At 39.1% G+C, this 22,602-nt stretch overlaps 1 protein-coding gene across 1 annotated transcript in view; it reads left to right on the forward strand.

Moving 5' to 3' along the window:
• Positions 1–22,602, forward strand: part of ABCC4 (ATP binding cassette subfamily C member 4) — a 211,660-nt gene that overhangs the window by 80,463 nt on the left and 108,595 nt on the right. The window contains exons 21-23 of the mRNA XM_018568481.1: positions 2,492–2,507; positions 12,164–12,180; positions 13,470–13,549. Coding sequence (XP_018423983.1) covers positions 2,492–2,507; positions 12,164–12,180; positions 13,470–13,549 — 113 coding nt within the window. The remainder of the gene's footprint in view (positions 1–2,491; positions 2,508–12,163; positions 12,181–13,469; positions 13,550–22,602) is intronic.

Consider the following 22,602-nt stretch of genomic DNA (forward strand, 5'->3'; position numbering starts at 1 on the left):
CCATCCGCAGGGTGATCGCCCGCACTGCTGTGCATTCCAGTGCCTTGTGATTGCAAAAAATGTGCCTGCAGTTTTATTCTGAAGTAGACATTTCTTGTAACACACCATTTGGGTATTTTATTATAAATAAAAGATGGTATTTCATTTTTTTTCTTTACCCAATTAATTAAAAAAAAATAATTGGCCAACTAAATCGATTATGAAAAAAATCATTAGTTGCAGCCCTAAACATTTTTTTTTCTTCCTAATAACATATACAAGCTAATAACCTAGAGATGGAGTCAATTTTTATATCACATAGTATTTCTTTTTCCACCTGTATATAGTCATAGCAAAGATCTATCCTGTGTTACAAGCCTTGGGAACTTTAATAAACACTGTGCTAAAGTTTCTGATAGCTAAACGAAGTGTGTTTTCTGGTGTCTCTTTTTAGGTAATTAATTTGAAAGAGGCAGACAAAAGAGAGATTCTAGAGTTCAATCAGTTTGTTAGCGGCGTATTGTTCGAATAAAAATGACATGGCACTTGTCCAGGCTTGGATAAAGGATTACTGTAACTGCATCCTCCTGAGCTCAAAAGAGTATCTTCGAAGAAATGTGAGTTGTAAGATGCTCAGGACAATTTACCTAATGTGAAGGTAAATCCCAGAGGCTGTGGCACATGATTTTGGGTCAGATGAACTACAATATGCCATTGTTTGGCTATATTTTCACTGCTTGACAATTTGCGCTGAGCTTAACTTGCTTCATTGCTTCTCAGTGTGTTACAAAATACTCCGGAAGCAGAGAGAGTAGAGAGCTTAGGGATATTAACCCAGGCATGGACTAAAGATTCCCAGGAAAGATAGAAGTGAATAGGTAGGCATATGGCTTCCATTTTGGCCAATAATTATAAATATTACTTTTTTGTTTGTGGCGCAAAATACATAAAACGGCAAAGTGGGTTTTGTGGCCTTTTATTTACAATGTACATTGTACAAAAGTTGTTGTTTTTTGCCAATCATAAAACATCTTGTGTTGGCTGTCTTTACTAAATTTGATCTCTGTGTTAGTACTTATTATTGGTTTTTGAAGTACAAATGATTGCCTGACAGGTTGCTCTGTTTGTGCTGTATAAATATTACTTACCTCTGTACTGCAGCTCCATCAGATAAACTCCAGTCAATTAAAAAAAAAATATTGTGAGCATAAACAGAGGAAGCAGCCTATCTATCTATAATGTTTTATTTCATCTTAGTATTACCTGAGTACTCCTGACCACCTAACTGTAAACAATTCCCAGGCTGCCTTTAATGTCATAGTCTGGAAATGATTCATTTTGAGCCTTTGCTACTTTACTCATCTCTTTTTTTCTGGAGTTTAATTATGCACACCATGATAATGCATAAAGAAAAATATTATGCCCCTGATTCATACCACCTGCTAAATATGAAAAATACATTCGTAGATATACAGATATAATAGAGTATGTCCGTAGTTCTACTAAAAGGAACTGTTCAATCTGGTTTGATGGGATTGTGGAGAGTTTACTTAAAACTTACAACACTTTCTGGATTGTTACATTAACGTTACTCCATTCCACAGAATGTTTTTTTTTATTAAAGAGGTAACCCATTGGCTAACTAGCTGGTAACCTTTTGTTGCACTGCTGGTGTTATACCAGGGACACAATCTGCTTTGTGTCCCAGCTTTGTGCCCGTCCAGGTCATCCAACTTTCTCTCACAACTTAGAAACGTGCTGCTAGGTTAACAGGCTACTTTCTAAAATGGCATTAGGAACAGGGCTTATGTGAATGGTCTGTGTACCGGGGAAAGTGTTGCGGAATTTGTTGGTATTGTATAATTGAAATAATGAAACAAGGAAAAGATGGTGCCTTTTCCTGTGTAATATTGCTTAGTTTTTTTTACTGGGCCCAGGGAATCTTTGACTGTTTTACTTTATGAGTTCTTATTCTGTACACTTTTACATTTCTTCTTAGAGCTTTGAATGTAAATAACTATTTTTGCGTTTTGTCAACTTTGCCCTCTTTTTGTAGCACCTAACTATTCTCACTGTACTTGTCATATGTAGCAAGCAGTAGTACGTGACTTGATATATAATGTATTAACTTAGTCTTTTGCTTTTATTGTTCACTTCATTTATAATTATTATCATATGCTGTTTATTTAAACTAGTATTTGAATTTACACACCTGTGTTTGCTTTCTGATTCTAGACTTTATTTGTTTTTTTAACAAAACCCTTCTTATATGAAGCGATGGTACTAATGACCTTTCTACAACATTTAGTGCTTTCTTTTTTCTTAAACCACTCAATGAAAAAGTGTAACCTACCAGACCAACATAAGTGGAGAGATGGCTTTGTCCATTTGAAAGAAAACACAAGCTATGAAGAGGTTCTCATTAGCTTCTTGCCATCAGTTATACGTTTTTTGATCTGCAGAGAACTATAAGCTATGCCTACATATTTGTTGTTTTGTAATTCCCCTTGAGGTCCGCTCTTGTGTCTGTGAAGATCTTCCACTGGAGGTTTTAGCCTCTACTCTTGTCATTGGTATTTTGAGAGTCTGGTCTCCCATTGCCTAGTTGAAAATTAGGCTGTATCTATGCCCCTTCTCTATTTAAATGCTATGCTTTCTTCTTTTTCCTACTGTCAGTTACTGTCTTAATTGTTGTCTGTATCCACAATGGTGAGAGTCCTTCACTTTTTGTCATAGCAACATTGTCAAAATAGTATTATAGGTGAGGAATACGCTACAGTCATTAAGGACTGCATGTCTTTCTTTAAGAAGGAAGACCTGGCGCAATTGCCAATTTTAGCTCTGATTGCTGAACGTAAGCAGTTCCAGATCCCTGTCTTTTGAATAAAACCTCTCTGGCAAGGAGGGTAAGTAAGATAAAGACAATGAAGCAGCTTAATGTACACGATCGGGTAATCAAAGGTAACAGGAATTTGTTTTTCACATGATTGGATAATTGAAGTGAATGTTAACACAATTGTGTAAAGATTTTTAAATCAGCCCCAATGAGGTAGAAGACTTAGTCCTGGGCAGCTAGCAGGAGATAGTCAACAAAAATGAGCATGCTGTGAAGGCAGAAAAAAACAAGAAAATTACTTTTTTTCAATATAAGTAAAAAAAATTCCAGTATGCAGTGAGACATCACACTGCAGTGAGCCCATAGAACTGAAGTAAGTGTCACTTGTGACATTTCCATAAAGTTCTACAAGAAAATAAAAGAAAAACTGCAATGCGGCTCGATTGAATGCATCAGCACCGTTTGATAATACACACACCAGCAGCTGTGAGGTTGAGTGTGACTTCTGGTGTGAATGTACCCTTAAATGGCATACCTGTAGGCTGTGCATGGCCTCCTCTCCCAAACTGGTCAGAGAAACTCTTAGGTAGGCAGCTCTCTCTGTCACATTGAAGTAGCTTAACTATGAATAAAAATGTAACCTATTTGTGTATCACTCAGCTGTAGATCCTTAAATCATCTCTGAACTCATGCTGACACTGTCCTTTCTTCTGGAGGTTGGCGATTTCTGTTCCCCTTGGGCCCTGTGTGTATTGTAAAGTATTCACCACTCCAAGCACACTCCCATGATGGACTACAGTTTCAATACAAATGAGTAAACTAAATGTGAGATTTAGTCTATCATGGGAGCGAGCTTGAAAAGAGACCATGGGAAACAAAAAGCAGCCACCCCCCAGAAGGAAGTACCGCGTCAACACCAATTCAGAGATGATTTGAGGTCCTACAGCCTAGTGATGCACAAATAAGATACATTTTTTAATGTTTAGGGTACTTCAATGTATTTTTAGGGTTTAACTCTTTCAATATATCCACTATGAACAAGTATCTGCCAAAAATGAGCAAAGCTATGTGATGCACATGCAGTCTAGAGAGGTTTAAATACGTTTTATTCCACCTACTAAAGATCCAGTTGCATAGAGCATGCAACAGAGTGAACAACAATGTTGAGTTCAGTGGAATAAAAATAATGCTGACCTACAGTTTGTTGTAACAGGTGGATTAGTGCTTGCTAATCTTGTATGGAAGACAATTCATAGGGACTTTTGCTGGCAACATTATAATGTATTGATTTATTTTGCAATGTGACTCCCTCGGAAAATGTAGAACATATTTATAAAGCTTTATTGATCTTTTGCACACTAAGTAACAACACACCATCAAAACTCTTGACATTACATTCAAGGATATATAGCCTTGTCAAATATTAAGAGACCTTTTGGAGGAAAGGCAGTAATCCTCTTGTCCACTTTTATGGTTCAAGGAAATGCAAACAGATATCTCATGCATCTCTTTTCTTTTGGATCAGATGCTTTCGGTTGCATGGCTTCTGTCCTAGAGATGTGTAGGACAGTACTGCCTCACCACTCTTTTCATTATGTTGATCATACCCTGCTGCCTGTAAAAATGTGAATAATTCACATAATATTCTTAGTGGAAGTGCATTCTGTCCAATGCCTATCCATTTAACCCAAAGCAAGTGTAAACAAAGGGAACCAAGTAAAACCTTTTTCCAAACTCAGCAAAATCATTGCTCTATAATCCACTGCAGTAAGAATTCAGAGATCCCCTCACAAGGTCATCAGGGTATATTTCCTGAAGGCTGTCCTGTGTAATTTCAGTTCTCACTTTGCTTCCTATAGCACCAATCAAATGTATGTTTCATTCATGTTTCCAAGGCAATTTCTTCTTTATTTTGCATAAGACTTAATGCATGTAAGAAATGACAAGGAGTCTGTAGTGGGTATGTTTGGGAATTCCCTGATTGTAGGAGTTCTCAGGTATTGAGCAGGAAGTTTGCTTGAAAAAAATAATTATAGATGGCTTTGACCTCTCTGCTCTACTTCATCTAAAACTGGCCATACACTTTACAATTTTATGGTACCATCTCCTTTAGCTCTGCCAACAACAAAATAGTGTAAGGGTTTTTCTGAAAGAATACAAATTGCATGGATTGTTTAGCAGGTCCTCACATTATATAATTTTGGTAAATCTAATGGAGATAGTACAGAACATTTACAGTCAGATTTATAGTGTATGGTTTAGCTTTAGTTATAATGATTGGATGACTTCTTACCCATCTTCAAAATAAAAAAATAATTAAATATGCACCAATAATAGAAAGGCAGTATGTGTGATAACAATGTTTGTTGGGGGGCAGTGATAGTTCAGGTATAATGTGATGTATAGACATGATTAGCTACCTTATACAGGAATGCAGTGACCCATATTGGCTAATTAGATTTCACTTTACTGAAGTTGGATCAGTTATAGATTTATTCTGATTGGTTGGTGTGGGACACATCCTGTAACAAATAGTGAAAAATAAATATGTAAAGTACTATGGCACCATTTTAATAAATTTGACAACAATGTAGATAAATGAAATAAAGTAGAGCTGTAAAATTAAAGATTCTTTTCTCTATTAATCGTTAAACTTTTTGATCGATTAAAATAATTTTGATCGCTAATAAAAACACTCACCTCTCCGCCGGCTTCCGGGAGTCCCGTCGGCGATCCGGTGACGTCACGGACATCGACGTCACCGTACTTCTCCCCCCTTCCCCAAGTGGCTCCGTCGGCTAACGGAGGGAAAGGGGAGGAGCCCGGTGACGTCTATGTCCGTGACGGCTAACGAAGGGAAGGGGGGAGGAGTCAGGTGACGTCGATGTCCGTGACATCACCGGACTCCTCCCCCCTTCGTTAGCCGACGGAGTCACTTGGGCCGGTGAGTTTGCCCAAAAAACTTTCTGCACGAGCGCCAGCCAAGGCATTGGCCTATACACATACAGCACAGCAATGAAGTAATAAAATGAATTGGGATCACACTAATCCAGAACGTTATTATTCTGAGTTGCCCCACTCAAGCGGCAGCCATATTGAGTGGGGCACGTGAGATTAATAACGTGCTGGGTTAGTGTGATCCCAGTTCATTTTATTACTTCATTGCTGTGCTGTATGTGTATAGGCCAATGTAGTTGGATCTGTATGTGCGTTATAATTAATCGAAATTAATCGATTAATTGATTTAAAAAACATTTGATCGAACATGAAAATTGTAATCATTACCAGCCCTAAAATAAAGTAATACAAGTCTAACAAGAAATGCAACATATACATTAAAAAGACATTAAAATATTGTGGAAAGAAAGGCATCATGTACATTAAAAAATTATATAATAACAATAGTGTGACAAGAAAGGAACCATGTAAATAAATAGAATAAAGAAATTAAAATATTGGGTTTGTGACCAATACTTGAAACACCCATAAAGTATAAGGATATTTTACCTTTTGGACCATGTTTCATGTTACACTCATATTCAGGGTGTAACATGAAACATGGTCACATCGCAACCCACCAACCTTCCCCCTGCCCCCCAATTACCTAATTTGCAGGGGGTTTCCTCTTACGGCAGGCTGATGCTATTTTATGAATCTGGTGTGACTCCACCCACACATGCACTTCATTCACAGATCTTTTGGCAGGATCTGTGAATGAAGAAACTACAAGTCCTATCAGCTACCACAGCAGAGGGACTTCTAGTTCTCAATAACATCACCGCACTTGTAGTCTATTCATTCTTCCTCCTTTTCCTCTGAATGTCCTCACTATGGACGTGGATGGGAGGAAGAGTCTGCCCGTGATCCACTGGCCATCGCTGCAATGCTTTACTGGCTCCAATGCAAAAAAAATAATACATGACCATTTTTTCTTTTTATGAAGAAGTGTGCATTTATTATTTTTGAAGAAGAAGTGTGCATTTATTATTTTTGAAGAAGTGTGCATTTATAATTTTTTCAAGAGGACTGTGCCTTTAAAAATCCAAAGCAAAAATCAAACAAAGAAGCCTATCACCCTAAATGTGTTGTGGACTACAGTACAAAGTAAAGCCTCGGCTTTACTCGATACAAAAACACACAGGTGTGGTACAATGTCAAGTATTTTCATACTTGGATCAAAAGATTTTAACAAATTGACTGCAAATGACTGAAAACACCTGTGAAGGTAAAAATGGATAGCGAGCACCTGAACACATTTCAGTTCATGCAATTAAAGTATTTCGTTAGCATGGAAAGAATAATGCTCTCTGCGGTTTGATGTCTTTTATTAAGGAACAAAAGATTTGCAAGTTATTCACTTCAGATTGAGCCTCGCCATTATGTAGAAAGGGAGGTTTAATGAATCATTGTTTGACTTAGATAGTCAAAGTATTTGAGTATTAAATAGACTCAGATGTGTACATAGCACGTCTTTCACAGGTTTTGTATTTAACCATGATTAATTGCCATTCAATGATTATTTAATTACCTGAGGAGAAATCTAAGAACAGTGTGTATTCTGATTACGTTTTTTAATGTTCTAGGATACACATTGCTGTCGTGAATTTGCTCTTGACAAGAGGATATAACACACAACGCTAAAGGTGCTTGTCACACCCGGGTTTATTGAGATTAATTGAACATAAAGTAAGTGACCAGGAAGGATAACTAATGATTAGGACAAATATAAAAAAATTAAAGCTATTTACAGTGAAGTAAAAATAAAATCTATTACCTTGTAAATGAACTGTTCCCTTTGGTATTTGGCGCTGGTTGCTGGAAACATTATGAAACTAACGCATCATGAGCAAAATAAATTATTGAATACAATTGCCTATTGAATTTTGCTTACTGTCCACGCTATATTAAAATTTCAGCTGTGTGGATTTGTGGTCAGATAAGACAGAACAATTTGGTAATAAATAATTTTCTGGATTAAAGCCAGTTTTTAAATTTTACACATTGACAGGCTATTCACTCAGGTAGAAAACTGCCTTTCACATTCATGTGTTAATAACAGTGCTAGATCTGAATTATACACATATGAAAGAAAAAAACTAATGCAGCTCTGCATTCATTAATACAATAGTCATTTTTTTATTCCCCGCGATTATCGTACGATTATCGTAAGGCGTGTGGGGACCTTAAGGGTAGCTCCTTCACATGAAGAATCCCATGGAGCCACCTTTTGATGCGTGCTCCCAGGAGAAACTACAGGGTGATGTAAGAATGCTGCCTGCGCATAGGTAGCCTGGGAGAATTGCATACAAAAGCTTGTGCACACCGTGCATGTGCGATGGTGCTATGAGTTTTGCCTCATGTAGACCGATGAACGGGATCAGAGGGTGAAGGAAGTGATGAAAGTACAACCCCCCCACATCCCCCCCCCCCGACCGGAAGCTGGAGAAACTGTTAACAAGGGCCTGAGTCCGTGGCTGGGATATACAAGTAAAATAGAGTGCTGCAGGACATTTTTAAAGGAAACATTATTTTTTGCTGAACTTATTATTACGGATTTATTACAGAAAAAACACACAGAGCCTTAAAGTGACATTAAACCCTCAGATTTTTCTATTCAAACATTTTATTATTTTTATTAACACATTATACGACACATAAACCATATAACCCAACAATACAGTACCAATCATATAAAACATAACATTGCTCATTTTACTTTGCTGAGTTTTTGTTCTCTCCTTGGTTATTGCCTAATTCTAACCTAACTAACCTCCCATCTAAGCCAGCGGGATAATAACATTACCCTTGTAGTTATTTAGCGAGTGGGATCTGCTCCGAAGCCTGTCCTCCACACTTTCCCCTTTTCAAGTGTGGGGGCATAGTCAATAGATGTTCTCTGCTATAAGTGCCATTAATATGAAAATCCTTCATAGACATATTGCAAACTGCTGGTACCATGACTAACATAACTTACTTACATGAATAACGAACATATGACTGAACATTAAACAAGGAAGAAAAGACAAAAAAGCAAAAGAGGAGAAAAACCCCCCCAGAGAGCCAGTATAAGCCATCGGGGAAAGAGGAGGGAGGGCCAAACCCATAGAATATAATTAGTCGGAGGGATCCGTTTCCAAATACTTAATTAATTTATTTAGGTCGGGCATAGCTAGGGCCTGCAAACCCTCAGATTTTTTAACATAAACCTATACTGTAATGTGTGCCTTACTGTAATCCATGGTTGTTTCCCTTCTCTTTGCTGCTCTTCCTTTTAAATCCTCATGTCTTCTCATGCTGGGGGAGAATTTCCCTTTGCAGCTGAGTGCCTCTTCCTGTAGTGCTGGTTCAGGTTGCAAACTTACACACAGACACCATGTATCCATTCCAGAGACAAGGCAGTCTGCTGCAAAACAGAAGTTCTGCCCAGCATGAGAACAGATACAGATTTAAAAGGAAGAGCAGCAAAGAGAAGGGAAACAACCATGGATTACAGTAAGGCACACATTACAGTATTGTTTTATGTTAAATAAATGTCACTTTACTGTACAGGGGTACAGGGTACTTTAAAGAAGTACTTAGAGTTCAGATTGGGAGAAATAGAAGTAGAAGGAGCTGTGCTGCAGTACTGTAAACATGCTGACAGGAGGAAAGCGACTAGTGACAGAGAAATTAACTCATCAGTTCGCTGCTTTCACTGTCCAGTCACAGGTTGGGGGAGGGACAACACATATATATATATATAAGAGCTTATTTACACCGTGTGCACTGACCTATTTTTCTGCACCCGATCAACTTGGGTCACTGTAAGGCCACTTAGAAAACAATGGTTTTCAATGTGCTTCATTCACACCACAAGGCTGTGGGCATGAGAGTTGCGTTAAATCCAGCATGTATGCATTTTAACACAACATAACACACATGAATGCATGTAAAAGGAAAGGAAAAAATGGAAAGGAAAAAATGGCAATTATTTTTAACCTTCCAGGACTGAAAAGTGCAAATCAATGGATAACACTTAAACACGTACCGGAACACATGTTAACGCATGTTAATGTGCTTGCATTTTTTATGAGGTTTTATGTGTAGTATAGTGTGACGGGGCCTTTGATTAACTGCAGCAGAAACAAATTAGGTCTCCTGCCCTTCCAGAGGGGTGTATTTCACAGGACTGGATGGACAGAAATACAAGTCCTTTGCAGGTATAATATCTTTCTTCTTTGTATTTCATCATAAAGCAACCCTTAAACATTCGATTATAAATGCTGGTGTGCAATTTAATACCTGGGCCTACATTTTTAATGTGGCCATACATCCAGAGATACCAGTTAAAAATGGTGACAAATGTGCCACTTGTAGTGTGTTTGGTATCCTGGCCATCCTGCTCCTTCTCTTTCCACAAGAGTATCCCCCCCCAAATATATTAAATGCATAAAGCCCTGCCTGAGATTACATGTCACACACATGTAAATTGTAAACTCTGAATCAACTCTTCTCCTGGTTGTCTGAGTGAATTACTACATTAAGCATTCTTGAATAAACTTATGCACTATACATTTTATTCGCTTCATGTGTTCATGTGTAAAGTGTTAACAATACCTGTAGATAACAAAATGGAATATATTAAAGCATAAAACATTGAAAATGCTTAAACCAAGGAGACCTGTAATTTCACTTTCCTCTTGCACTCCACCTCGAGGTAAAATCAGATATTGCATTCCAGCCATTGAGATTTTATGATTTGCTGTAATTGCCACTCTGCATATAGATGGAGAAGACAGGTCTTTTAGGCAATTTATAGACGCTGTTGAAGAAGCTTATCTTTGGTCTTCTTCCACTTGACTGCAATTAGTGCAGTGAAATAATCTCTCTTAATGCAATGTAATCCAGGTCCCGATTACATATGACGCTTGCAAAGGCCTGGCTGTGCGTAATGTCACATATAGAACAGTGCTGTTTGCCTGCAGAGGAGAGAACCATAGTCTCCAATAGCAGGAAAGCAGTTTTTATAGGCCTACAATAGATTTTTAGTATTTCCTTACTGTTCATTATTCTGTGCAAGTTGTTTTTCCTTGCATTAGAAGAGCTCAAACCGGTGACAATCCTTTTGATCTTTTGCTTATCAAAAGATGAAAAATATCTGAAATGCAACCTTATTTGGAGGCTAAAAGGCATTTAAATATTGTTTAAATGCTCTAAAGGCCTAATCACATCTCTGTGTTGTTCTTTTAAAACGAATCCTCTCTCCCTGCGGTTATCCTTTTTAATCCCAGAACATTTCTGATAGGCACTTACATTCGGAAGATTTAAGCTTCATTCTGAAGTTTGTGCCATTCAATTAGCTATTCCCCTGCCCTGAAGAAATCTCACCATCCCACACTGGATTTTATTATCATTATCTCTTTCTGATGAAGTCTTTTTACCTGAGCTTTTACTTGAAATGGAACTAAATTCAGCAGTTCTGTGTCCTACTTTTAGTGTGGAGGGGCTTGTATGTGCGCATGCCATTTACATTTATTTGCAGCTGAGCGTGTTGTCCCTATCCTCTGTGTATTGTAGGAGTTGACTTGTCATATGGACAATAATAGTTGATTATACACCTGCCTGTCTTTGAAAGACTTGTGTGCTTTAAAGGAGAACTATGAGGTGAGTGCTTTTCACTCACCTCATAGTTCGCCCGACCTGTGACAATGAGACTGTCACAGATCGGCTCAGTAGATCGGGAGGTGAGCGAACACATACCGGCGTTCGCTCACCTCTCGATCCTGTCACGGCTCTCTGCCGTACCACAGTCTTCCCATTTCAGTAAAAGTTCAGCAGAAAAATGTAGTTTCCTTTTCTTTGTGGACATTTGGTATCAACAAGGTTTTCCAACATGTTTCAAAGCCTCTGTATGGACCTGTTCACACCAGGGCGGTTCGGTCACGCGGATTTGTCAGCGCTGTATCGCCGACATTAACAACTCCATACATTCCTATGGGGACCGTTGATGCGATCACGTGGCTCCGCGCAATCCGAACTGCTCCCCTGAGCTATTTTTTCATGCTGATCAGAGCAAATTCCATATAGATTTCAATGGCAACTCGCAGATCAGCTTGTTTATGGCCGTTTTTAATTGTGTTTCAGCGCTGAAACGCGATTAAAAACATTCCAATAACGCCCTTTTAAAATTTGAACTGAAACGCATCCACTTGGCTGTGAATGGGGCCTAAGGCCTGATTATTACAAATCAGGTGCTTGACTAACCTAAAAAGTCATTACAATTTGTTTTCCATCTGTATTACGTTTCTGCATTTGCTAATCAGTATAGTGTAAAGTATACAATTGGCAGGGTTTTTCCTTTTTGTTGAGGAAAAACAACCCTCTGGGTAATCAGTGTGCATTGCAAGGATTTTAACAAATTTTGATGCAGCTTGTTACCTTTCTCTGTTCTGAAGGAAAAGCAGTTTGTTTCAGCATTTTCTTTTTCAACTGATTCTTGAATATGAGAATCTGCCTTTATTACAACTGCCTGCTGCACTTTCAGTGTTGCAGTGTCTGCATTTCTTTACAAGCAGTTAATCCTTAGGGAGTATGTCACCAAAAATGACATTTCTATGTCAGGGGATTCCTAAACTTTTCATCGTATCTTAGTGCAGACTTTTGGGAAAATATGTGAGCCAATCACACATACACACCAACGATGTGCACAACGCCTCGAGGTTGCCATTGACGTAGACAGAATTAAATTCGATAACACACTCATCCTAGAAGAAAAAGGTTAAGGTGCAACCATATAGCATAATGCTAGAGAAACTGCTATACAGACGCACTTGTGTCCACCTCAGTTTCTCTAGCATTATGCTATATGGGTGCTCCTTAACCTTTTTCTTCTAGGATGGGTGTGGTATCGAATTTAATTCTGTCTACGACACCATATTGCATTGAATTTTCAGAATATTACAGCTGTTTAAGATTTTAAAAATATGATCATTTATAATAACATTACATTACAAAATGGCTTTTGTAGCAATTTTTTAATGAAATTGGAGTTTTCCTTTAACTATTAGGGAACATTTGAGCAGTTCCAACACTTCAGAGGCTGTATTAAGGGATATGAATGTGATGGGTAATAAATAGTGTTTGCAAAGCTTATTACCTCACAACCCTGCCTTACAGTATCAAATTTGATACATTTTAGGGAAAAGCATAGTGACACTATAAGCCCTTCTAAAGAGACTCATAAAATAAGCTCTTACCAGTCTTTTCTATTGGCCTTTTAAATTTTGTCTGTGGCACTTACCCTCTAACACTTCTGCTCAGGTGATGAATAAGCAACCGAAGGACACTCTGTGGTATTCTGCATCTTACATGCTTTCAACACCCAGCCCTGCTTTGAACTAAAGGGCTATTGATTAAAAGGTTGTAGTAAGATGAAAAAGAGGAAGGTGTCATTTCAGTTTATTTTTACTTTTGTACCTTGATGATTCCTTTACCTGCTTGCTCTCTAGGAGTATGAACAGAAAGCATTAGGGGCTCTTTGTGTAGTTAACTCCTGAATTGAAACGTAATACTCTGCTTGTTGGAGAAAAAACATTGCTGAATAGGAAGCATTGAGTTTCAACTTTGGCATTTAAGCTTTTGCCATGTACATATCATTTTTTTTTCTTTCTTGCAGGACGGATTCTGAACCGATTCTCCAAAGATATTGGACATCTAGATGACTTGCTGCCTTTTACATTTTTGGACTTCTTGCAGGTATCTTTTTGCCATTTTGCTTCAATACCTTGTGTACTGCTTGGAAAAAAACTGCTTCTCTAACACTTCAGTAAGAGGTTTTCTACCTTTGCAAACATAAGGTGGAAGTTGTACATCTTGAAGTGAGGTTTCTAATCTAATTTATGCCAACACCAATATCAGAGCATATATCGTGACTAAATTAAAAGCAGGTTTACCTAGACCTGAGACCTACTTAAAGGTGACAAAAATATCTGAATATTTTGATGAAGGCAGTGGGGTTGATTTATTAAAGAAAAATAGTCTTTTCACTTTGCAAGTGAATTTCCCTTTGCCTTGGTGTATAAGGTGACGCTCTGCTGATTACTGCTTACTTACTGTTTTCTTTTGTTTTGTTTTTTTTCTTGCATTTGGATGTTGTTTTGCAACATGCATTTTTATCACATTCACTAAGCTAAGTGAAGATTCTTATTTACACATTTGTCATAAACTCCATTGTGGCATAGGAGGTTATGACTGAACCAAACAGGTGATGTTCAATCTTGCCTTTATAAGCCATGATGTCTGTGTGGATGGGACAAGGGTTTCTGGAAAATAACTTTAAAGTTAAAAGGAATGATGGTTTCTTGTAATTCTAAGTAACCTTGCTTACAGAATTTGTGCATCTGTATTCTCAGGTCTGCCTACATGCCACAGCCTTTTCAAAGAATTCCTCTCTCTTTACAAGAGGACTTAACCTTCTGCTGTCTCGTTCACACATGCATAGAAAATTAGAAAATGATAAACACCCATTAACAAGCCTATAGCATTTTAGACCAAATGCCCTCGCTGTGTTGGTTTTTAATTATTTTTTTTAAAGTGGAAGTGATGTAGGCTGGCTGGCACTGGTTGTGGCTGTAAAAGCATTGTTTCTGGCTGACAATGGTACTAAATGCCACTGGTACGGTACAAAACTGAAAGGAAAGGAAGTGGCTACTGGAGCTGTTCTCTTCTCTATCATTCCCCATTGCTTTTTGAGATATTAGGAACCTCCAGTGCCTTTCTCCCAGTGCCTTGTAAACTCTTCACTGACACTTCTCGAACTCACTTGCGGTTAAGATGCGTTTCCATGAATGGAGGTTGTTACCAAGTGACAAAGCCTCCCAAACACAGCATGCGTTATAATTCTGCAATGCATCATAACCACACATGTGTACTGCACTGTCCACTGATCAGGGGCAGTAGTATGTAGCTTAAGGCCTTTAAAAACACACGTGTCTACCACCTTGCTTTGGCACATGTGTGAATGAGGCCCAATGCTGTTAGATAAATCAGTGTCAATGGAATTATCAGGGTGAGGGCTGGTTCACACCATAGCGTTGCGCAAAAGAAACGGTACCCATGCATTTAGCAGGCACTACTGCACAGTGCACTGCGTGCTAGGTGTGCAGGTACAGTGTGTTGCCATTCATTTAAATGGCACTCCAACACACTTCCCAGCAGGTGGGCATGTGTTGCAGCTAAATGTGTCGTACTGCAATATCATGCATTGGGGTTCTGTGAAAAAATGCATGGTATTGCAGTAGCTTGCTACAACCCGTACCCACTGGAAGGTGCATTGGGTTACTATTCAAATAAATAGCAATGCAACGAACCAGCAGACCCAGCATGTGTTGTAGTGCACTGTGCAATAACATGTGCTAATTGCACGGATCTTGTGCATTTAGTGCAACACTATGATGTGAACGAGTTCTAAATTTTTATGACATTTTGGCTGCAGGAATTGAATATATCAGAAGCCAGCATTTGATTCAGCTTCGTGTTCATCCAATGATGAAATATCAGTTTTGGGAGACTAAGCTTTTATCAGAATCTGCAGTTTAGCTACAGGTTTCTTTTAAAGGAAAACTACTTTTTATTTTGCGTTAAAGTTTTGGCAGATAAATGTAATCTTTAATTTACCTCTTTGGCCTCCTTCTTTAGGAGGAAAGACCTCAAAATGTAGCTCTCACTACTGTGATCCCATATATTTTCTAATCCTTGTGCATTGTTTAAATTGAGGTAGTTTTCCAAATAATTGAGCCTACTATTTCAATTCAAAAAGTATGTAGAGACCGAAAGTGTGTGTGAACAGAAGAGTAGCAGTGAAAATTGAATTTTAAATGCTCTCTATCTAGTAAAGAACACTGTTAAATTAGTCATATTATAGTCTGTGGTCATATTGCTTTTTCCTCACATCACTTTTTAAATTAATACTTTATTGAATTCTTTAAAATTCTGTATGCACAGACTGTTTGTCACTGTTTATGAAGTAACAAAAGTTAAAGTGTAGCTTAATCCAAAAACAAAAATGTAATATCTTGAACCTCACCAATTCTTAATATGGTTACTACTGTAATTGTTTGGAGACAAATGTACTGTAGCAATTTCTCTTCTTCTATAGCTGTTTTCACTCTTACAGCGAGTAACTAAGTCTGCCTTATTTGAAATCAGTCTCAGGAACTGCTTGAGACCTTCCACCTCAGAGGATGCTTCAGGCTCTTGGTCATTCTTTGAGTAATGCCAGGTAAGAAGAAAAAGTGTTGCAATCCACCTTGGCTGACAGCTTTAACTTCCTACCCTTAGACATCAGGACGTGAGGATTTGTTAGTGCCAGGTACAGCAAAGGTTGGCTAGTTGGCGGTCGGCCATCTGGGAGCTCCTTCACTGGGCTGCCTACAATTGTCCTTGATCCTACAAATGGTGCTTGGAATACAACTTGAATTAGATTCCAAGACCAGCATCCTGAGACTAACATATACAGGTCTCTAAACCTACCCATAAAACTATAAAACACATAGTTGCTGCTGCCAGAAGTATGGGGGACTTAAGGCCCTGTTCACACTTGGTGTGCACTTGCAGCACGCGGGACTGCGTGTTGCGTTTGTCTGCATTTGCCACGGATGAGCCTATTTATTTCAATAAGCTGCCGCACGGAAAGGAAGCTTTTGCAGCAGTTTCAGCTGCTAGCTTCACTCATTTTTTGACCACACGTCTATGCACGTTTGGTATGTGTCTGCTTGTGGGCAAAGACACGCTTTCTATTGGCTGTGTTTGGGGTGCCCTTAACAAATAATGGCACCACGAGCGTGTCACACATTTTTATCGCATTGTGTGAACGCATGCCAACGTGCACGCTTTGGCATACGTTCCCTCAGTGCACAAGTGTGAATGGGGACTAAAGTAGAAATTTCCCCCATTTATGCTAGAACTACATTCGAGGATAAAGGATGTACACACAATGGAACAAAAATCCATTAGAATGCTCAATACTCTGAGCCTATACGGCAAAGCATGGGAACATCACCAAGATTCTATTTAAAACTTTCTGTAAATCCTCTAAATCCACCCCACTTCCCAAAAGACAACTGACAACAATTGCAGCATCTTATACTGATAATTTCTATATGTTCCCTGTCACAATTAAGCAATCACCATATAGGAAGAGAGTACTGGGTTTTTAACAAATGTTGAGAATGCTTGGACCCTAACAACATGGTTATGTTATCCATATACCTAGCAAATGCTTCCACATATGGATAATCCAATACCATGTTCCTTGCTCTATGATTAGTTTATGCTGTACATGCATGTTTGTAAATTACACATACAGTATGTGATAATACGCACCTCTTTCATTATTATTTTTTTTATTTATCATCTAATTTAACTTCATAGATCATCTGTTTATTATACAAAAAATAAAGACAATCAAACAAAAAAAAAATTTGATTTTTTTAATGATTACTTATCTGGAATAAATTATGTTTTTATCTACCTGCAGTTAATTTTAAATGTATGAAAAAAATATTAGCTGAAGGTTTAATTTGGACCTTCTTAAGCATATGGACGTTTTCACTGATGTGAAAAGGTTTGTTGAATCTGTTGGTTTTATCAACTTGTCCTTTCTGTTTGCACAAATGGGAGAACTGTAAATCCTAAACACAGGTTGCAAGCATTTGTGTTACCAAGTATGCGCAAATCTAATTGTACCACCTATTACCTAGTTTAAACATAAGGATTATACTGATAATTTACCATAAATCTGCATATCATCCTCTGATGACTGGAACTGATAGTTCTAGTAAGCTAATCATGTTTATGATGTATTGTGTAAATGACAGCCCAGATTGCTTTGTGTGTCCTAAATGAAGGATTTTAAAAACACTTTGAATAGTTAGACGGAGAATTATATAGAGGCATGGTCCTGGGAGTTAAAGCAAAACAAGCACGGCACCTAGCAGACTTGATGCTCTAAATGAAATCTATTCTGTCTATTAATGTATTTACATGTGGGAAATAAATGTCATCTATATGTTTTTCAGACTCTTCAGAAGAGTTGTGCTTATTGCCTTAATAACCAATTTGCTAAAGCTGGTAATGTAGTTATTGGTCACACATCCAAATAGCCCTGCTTGCCCCTGAGGGTTATACAAATTTATGTAGTAGAATATAGGGTATAGTTCCACATAAACATATACTGTATACTCAAAGTATATATGTGTACATGAGTGTACATTTAAAGTGCATGTATGGGTAAAACTAAAAAGTCAATGCATCACAGAATGCACACACATTATCACAATGTGCTCTGTGATTTTTAGGTGCAAGTACTCTGTATAGTAAAACATATCTGTTGATCCTACCAGAAACCCTGCCCCAATTTCACTTGCATGTGTAAGGTGTCAATGCTCACACTGTGTTATTAAAATGTAAATCAGCGTTGTCACTCCAGCAGCCCCCTATTAAAGGTTGCACAGCCTCGTGACATGTTCCAGGCAGTGTGGTGTTCTCGGACAAGCACAATACCATTCGATCAATGCATGATATTGCACAATGCCCTAGCATTCAAATGAATGGCAACACGATGCACCTAGCACTAGGTGCGATAGCGTGCGTTAAAAGAGAACTATTGGGTAAACGTTTTATCCCATAGTTCTCTTCAGGGTCACGGGAGGACATATACTAACCTCCCCCGTGACCCAAAGCTCAGTATATAGCAAGCTACAGCTGTTCCCGCCCCTTCACCTGTCCGTCCCTCCAGTCAGCGCTTGAGGATCGAAGAGGGGAGGGGGGAATCCCGGCAGGGAATGGTGACCTATAGTCACCGTTCTCTACAGCGAGATGATCAGAAAGTGAGCAAGAGACGGTATGTGTTCGCTCACTTCGCTATCAATAGAGCCGACATGTGAAAGTTTCAATGAAAATCACTCACCTCATAGTTCTCCTTTAAGCACACAGCTAGGTTAGGTGTGGACAGGCCCTTAGCGTCTGCTTTTGGGCTGAAAAAAAGGAATCCAGAAATGGAAAATGTGCTGTTAAACTTTATTCTAAGATACTATTATATGTATTTAGTTAGCAAATTAGGCTGTACGTCTACTTTAACCCTTTCGCTGCCAAGGACGTACGGAGCTACAAAAGTATGACAGTACTTGGAAAATTTGTCACAAAGCAAACATAAAGGCGGCAAATTTCCTTTGAGAATTGCCAGTTACTGCCATGTTGACCCTCTGGCTTCAAAACTTTGAGTCACAGACCTGGAATGATTATACAGGCTTGTGTCTTTTCTCTGACTCTCCTGATCTTGCTCTGTGTATTTAAGCCAGTGGGACAGTGTAACAGACAGGCAATTAGCATTTTCAGAAAATGATCAGCAATGGCAGCCCATGTATTTCCATCATGACAGGTTTATTTTAATTACTTGGTTCTCAAGCTGTGTGTGCTAATTGACAGGTGATCAATACAATTACATCATCGAGAGCCAGTGCCAAATTAGGGCAAAAGGGTGCCCCAACAAGGAAGCATCTTTGGGCCCCTCTGCTTCAGTCACAAATTCTATAATTATTCACTGGTTTATGAATACACTAAAATAGCACTCATTCTTATTATTACTTCTGGGTTTGAAAAGATCATACCGAGTTAAAAATGTTTTTAAAAATTCAGCTAGTTATGATTATTGCCATGAAAACATAGGGCCCAAAATAAGGGGTGCTTAAGGTACATGTAAACCCAGTTGTAAGTAAAAACAAACACAAAAGACAGCGCTTTCATCTCGTGTGATCAGGTTTACTTATTGGGAAAGGTTAAAGAATAAAAACGAAAGAATAAACAGTGGGAATGAGCGATAAGAGTCTCAACACACCCAGGACAGAGCTGTAGAGCTGACGCGTTCTGGGGGGAAGCCCAGCTTCCCCAGAAGGCATAATGTATGAGGATACCTCCCAGTAGCCCTGTGGACGGCAGCCTTTCCTCAAGTGGTCGGTTGGGAAGGTTGTGGAAGAGTATCCAGCTTTGGACAGCTGAGCGCTGTGTGTGCACTTGTTCTTCTGGAAGATTGACAGTTTCAAGTAAGCTTTATCTTTGCAGCAATTTTAAAAGTCACCTTGTCATGCACTCTCCCAATGAAGGACAGAAGTGTCCATACTGATGTACATTGCACAGATATGCTCCTTTTTTGTCACCCTCAGGACACTTTCCCTGAGAAATGATGTGCAGCAGTGGTTGGAGCAAGTGCATGTAGGCAGGAAGTGCCTGCACAGTGACTGGAGGGACTTGTAGTACTGATTTGCAAGAAATGTTTTTAAAAAACGTGGAAACATATTGTGACACGTAGGGGGTTATTCACAAAGCTGCCGAAGGATCTATCCACAGCTTCTGCTGATCCTTCGGCTAGCTTCGGCCACAGGACCGATTCGGTTCAGTAGAACCGAAGGGCTGCTGTACAGGCTATTCACTATAGCCCGTACAGCTCCCGAAGTTGGCCGAGCGGCTCAGACGAGCCGAAGGCATATGCTTCGGCTCCACTGAGCCGAGGTGAAAGCCGTAGCTGGGCGGAGCCAGCCGTCGTCTCACGGCTGGCTCCGGCCACTTGCAGAGACAGATCAGCGTCCTCTGGTTATGGGGTATTACACTGAGAACCCGGCGGAGCTGCCGCAATATCATGGCGGCTCCGCCGAGTTCTCAGTGTGCAATGACAGTTCAGCATCTCTGATTACCTGGTAACCAGAGGACACTGATCTGTCATTACGATGAGAGCTCATGGAACTGACAGTTCAGCTTCCCCTGGTTACTCGTTTTCTTTTTTTTCTTTTCTACTTTTTAAAACTATTTTTCTATTCTGCTCGGTACCACAGAGGTACCGAGCAGAATAGCCGCGCCGATTGCCGCTAGGCGGCATTCAGCTATTCACTCACTGCTGTTCGGCATCTATGAGAATAGGCCCAACAGCAGCGAGTAGCCTGCCGGAGGTTCGGCTCAGCCGATCCAGATGTTGGATCAGCTGAGTCGAACTCCTTCTGCTCTTCGGGTTGGACCAACCCCAAGCCAGCCGCAGCAAGCCGATGTACGGCTGATTTTAGTCGGTGTACGGCTGAAATCAGCCGTACAAGCCTGAAGTGAATAGCCGAACAGCGTTCTGCTCACTTCGCTTTGGGTCGGTTATTCACTTGGCAAACTGAATGTCATCCCTTTAAGATTTGCGTATATGTTTCCTTCAAAAACCTTAAAAAAAAATACAAGCATATGAAAAAAAAGGTGACTATAAATATAAAGAAAGACATGCAAAATTAAAAAAGCAAATAACATAGTGAATGCAAACATTACTTGTATTAAATTGTATTTGAAGACATATTTTTTTAGTTTTGGATCGAGCAGGAAAGGGTTGGAACAACTCCTCTCTATTTGTCTTGGTAACCATTGTTTCTGAAACTGAAGGAAAAGTCACAATTTTGACTAGCCACCTGAACAAGAATAGAGGGGAAATCGTCCAATAGGGACATATGTTCTGGTGACAAGTGTCTAAGAGGGATCCTATCTCATTATGGAGAGATTTTCTCTTACTTTCTGTTATGTCTACATGATAGTAAGTGGCAATAAAAAAAGAAAAACTGATAGGAGTTTTAACATTTTCCAGTCTTTCCAAATGTAAAATAAAAAAAACATTTGGGCTTTAGATACACTTTATCTTTAGCCCTTTTGCCGCCAGGCTATGCTCCCCACTTTTAACCTCAGCTGGCAAGACCATTTTTGCAATTCTTCAGTTTTTTTTTCTTCATTTCTTAAAAGCACAGGACCGGTATAATAAAGAGACTGAAAATTGGATTGTGTAGGTCATGTGACACACTGTGCACAATTGTTTATTGAAAAACAATATTTAAAAACAAAATACACTAAAATAATTATCAGCGCACACAAAAACAACATAACTTACACACTTCATACTACATCTAACAGATAAAACTGTATTAAGTTAATAAAAAATACATTTTGTACATTTTAAATTATGCCTTTACTGTAAATAAGCAACTTAAGTCAAAAATCTGAAAGTTAGCTTCACACCTATGTGTTGTGGTAATGCCACAGTTCTGTTTTTGTGTGCTTTGCTGGCCTGCTACCAATTAAATGATGCAGGTATACATTTTTATACAGTGTTATTGCACAGCAGTGCGTCACACTGCTTTGCCATGTGCTGCCAATCACACAGTTGACTAATTGTTATTTTAAAGGAGAACTATGGGGTTAAGTCTTTTCCCCATAGTTCTCCTTAGGGTAACGGGAGGACACAAACTAGCGTCCTCCCGTCACCCTAGGCTCAGTATAACGCAGCTCGCGGTATACTGAGACGCCGCAGCTGAAGCGGATCCCGACAATTGTGCCGGGATCCGCCCAGCTGCGTGACTGACAGCTGGCTCTGCCTATCTAAAGGCAGTTCCGCTAGCTAGCCAGCGCTGGCGGGGAGGGGGGAATCCAGCCCCTCCCCTGTCACGGCAGAGAGCCGTGACAGGATCGAGAGGTGAGCGAACGCCGGTATCTGTTCGCTCACCTCCCGATCTACTGAGCCGACCTGTGACAGTCTCATTGTCACAGGTCGGCTAGAACTATGAGGTGAGTGGAAATCATTCACCTCATAGTTATCCTTTAAGTAAAAAAAAAAGAATACATAGTGTTTGTGTGTTGGGGTGGTGGGGGTTATTTTTTATTTTTTAAATTTTGTAGCTTTTTAAATATTTTTTTATGCATTTTTTATTTTTATTTTACTGTCAGGGGGGCTTTGGGGA

Source organism: Nanorana parkeri, unplaced genomic scaffold, assembly GCF_000935625.1.
Source record: "Nanorana parkeri isolate BGI_ZX_2015 unplaced genomic scaffold, ASM93562v1 scaffold1195, whole genome shotgun sequence".
In the NCBI taxonomy this organism is placed as follows: domain Eukaryota; kingdom Metazoa; phylum Chordata; class Amphibia; order Anura; family Dicroglossidae; genus Nanorana; species Nanorana parkeri.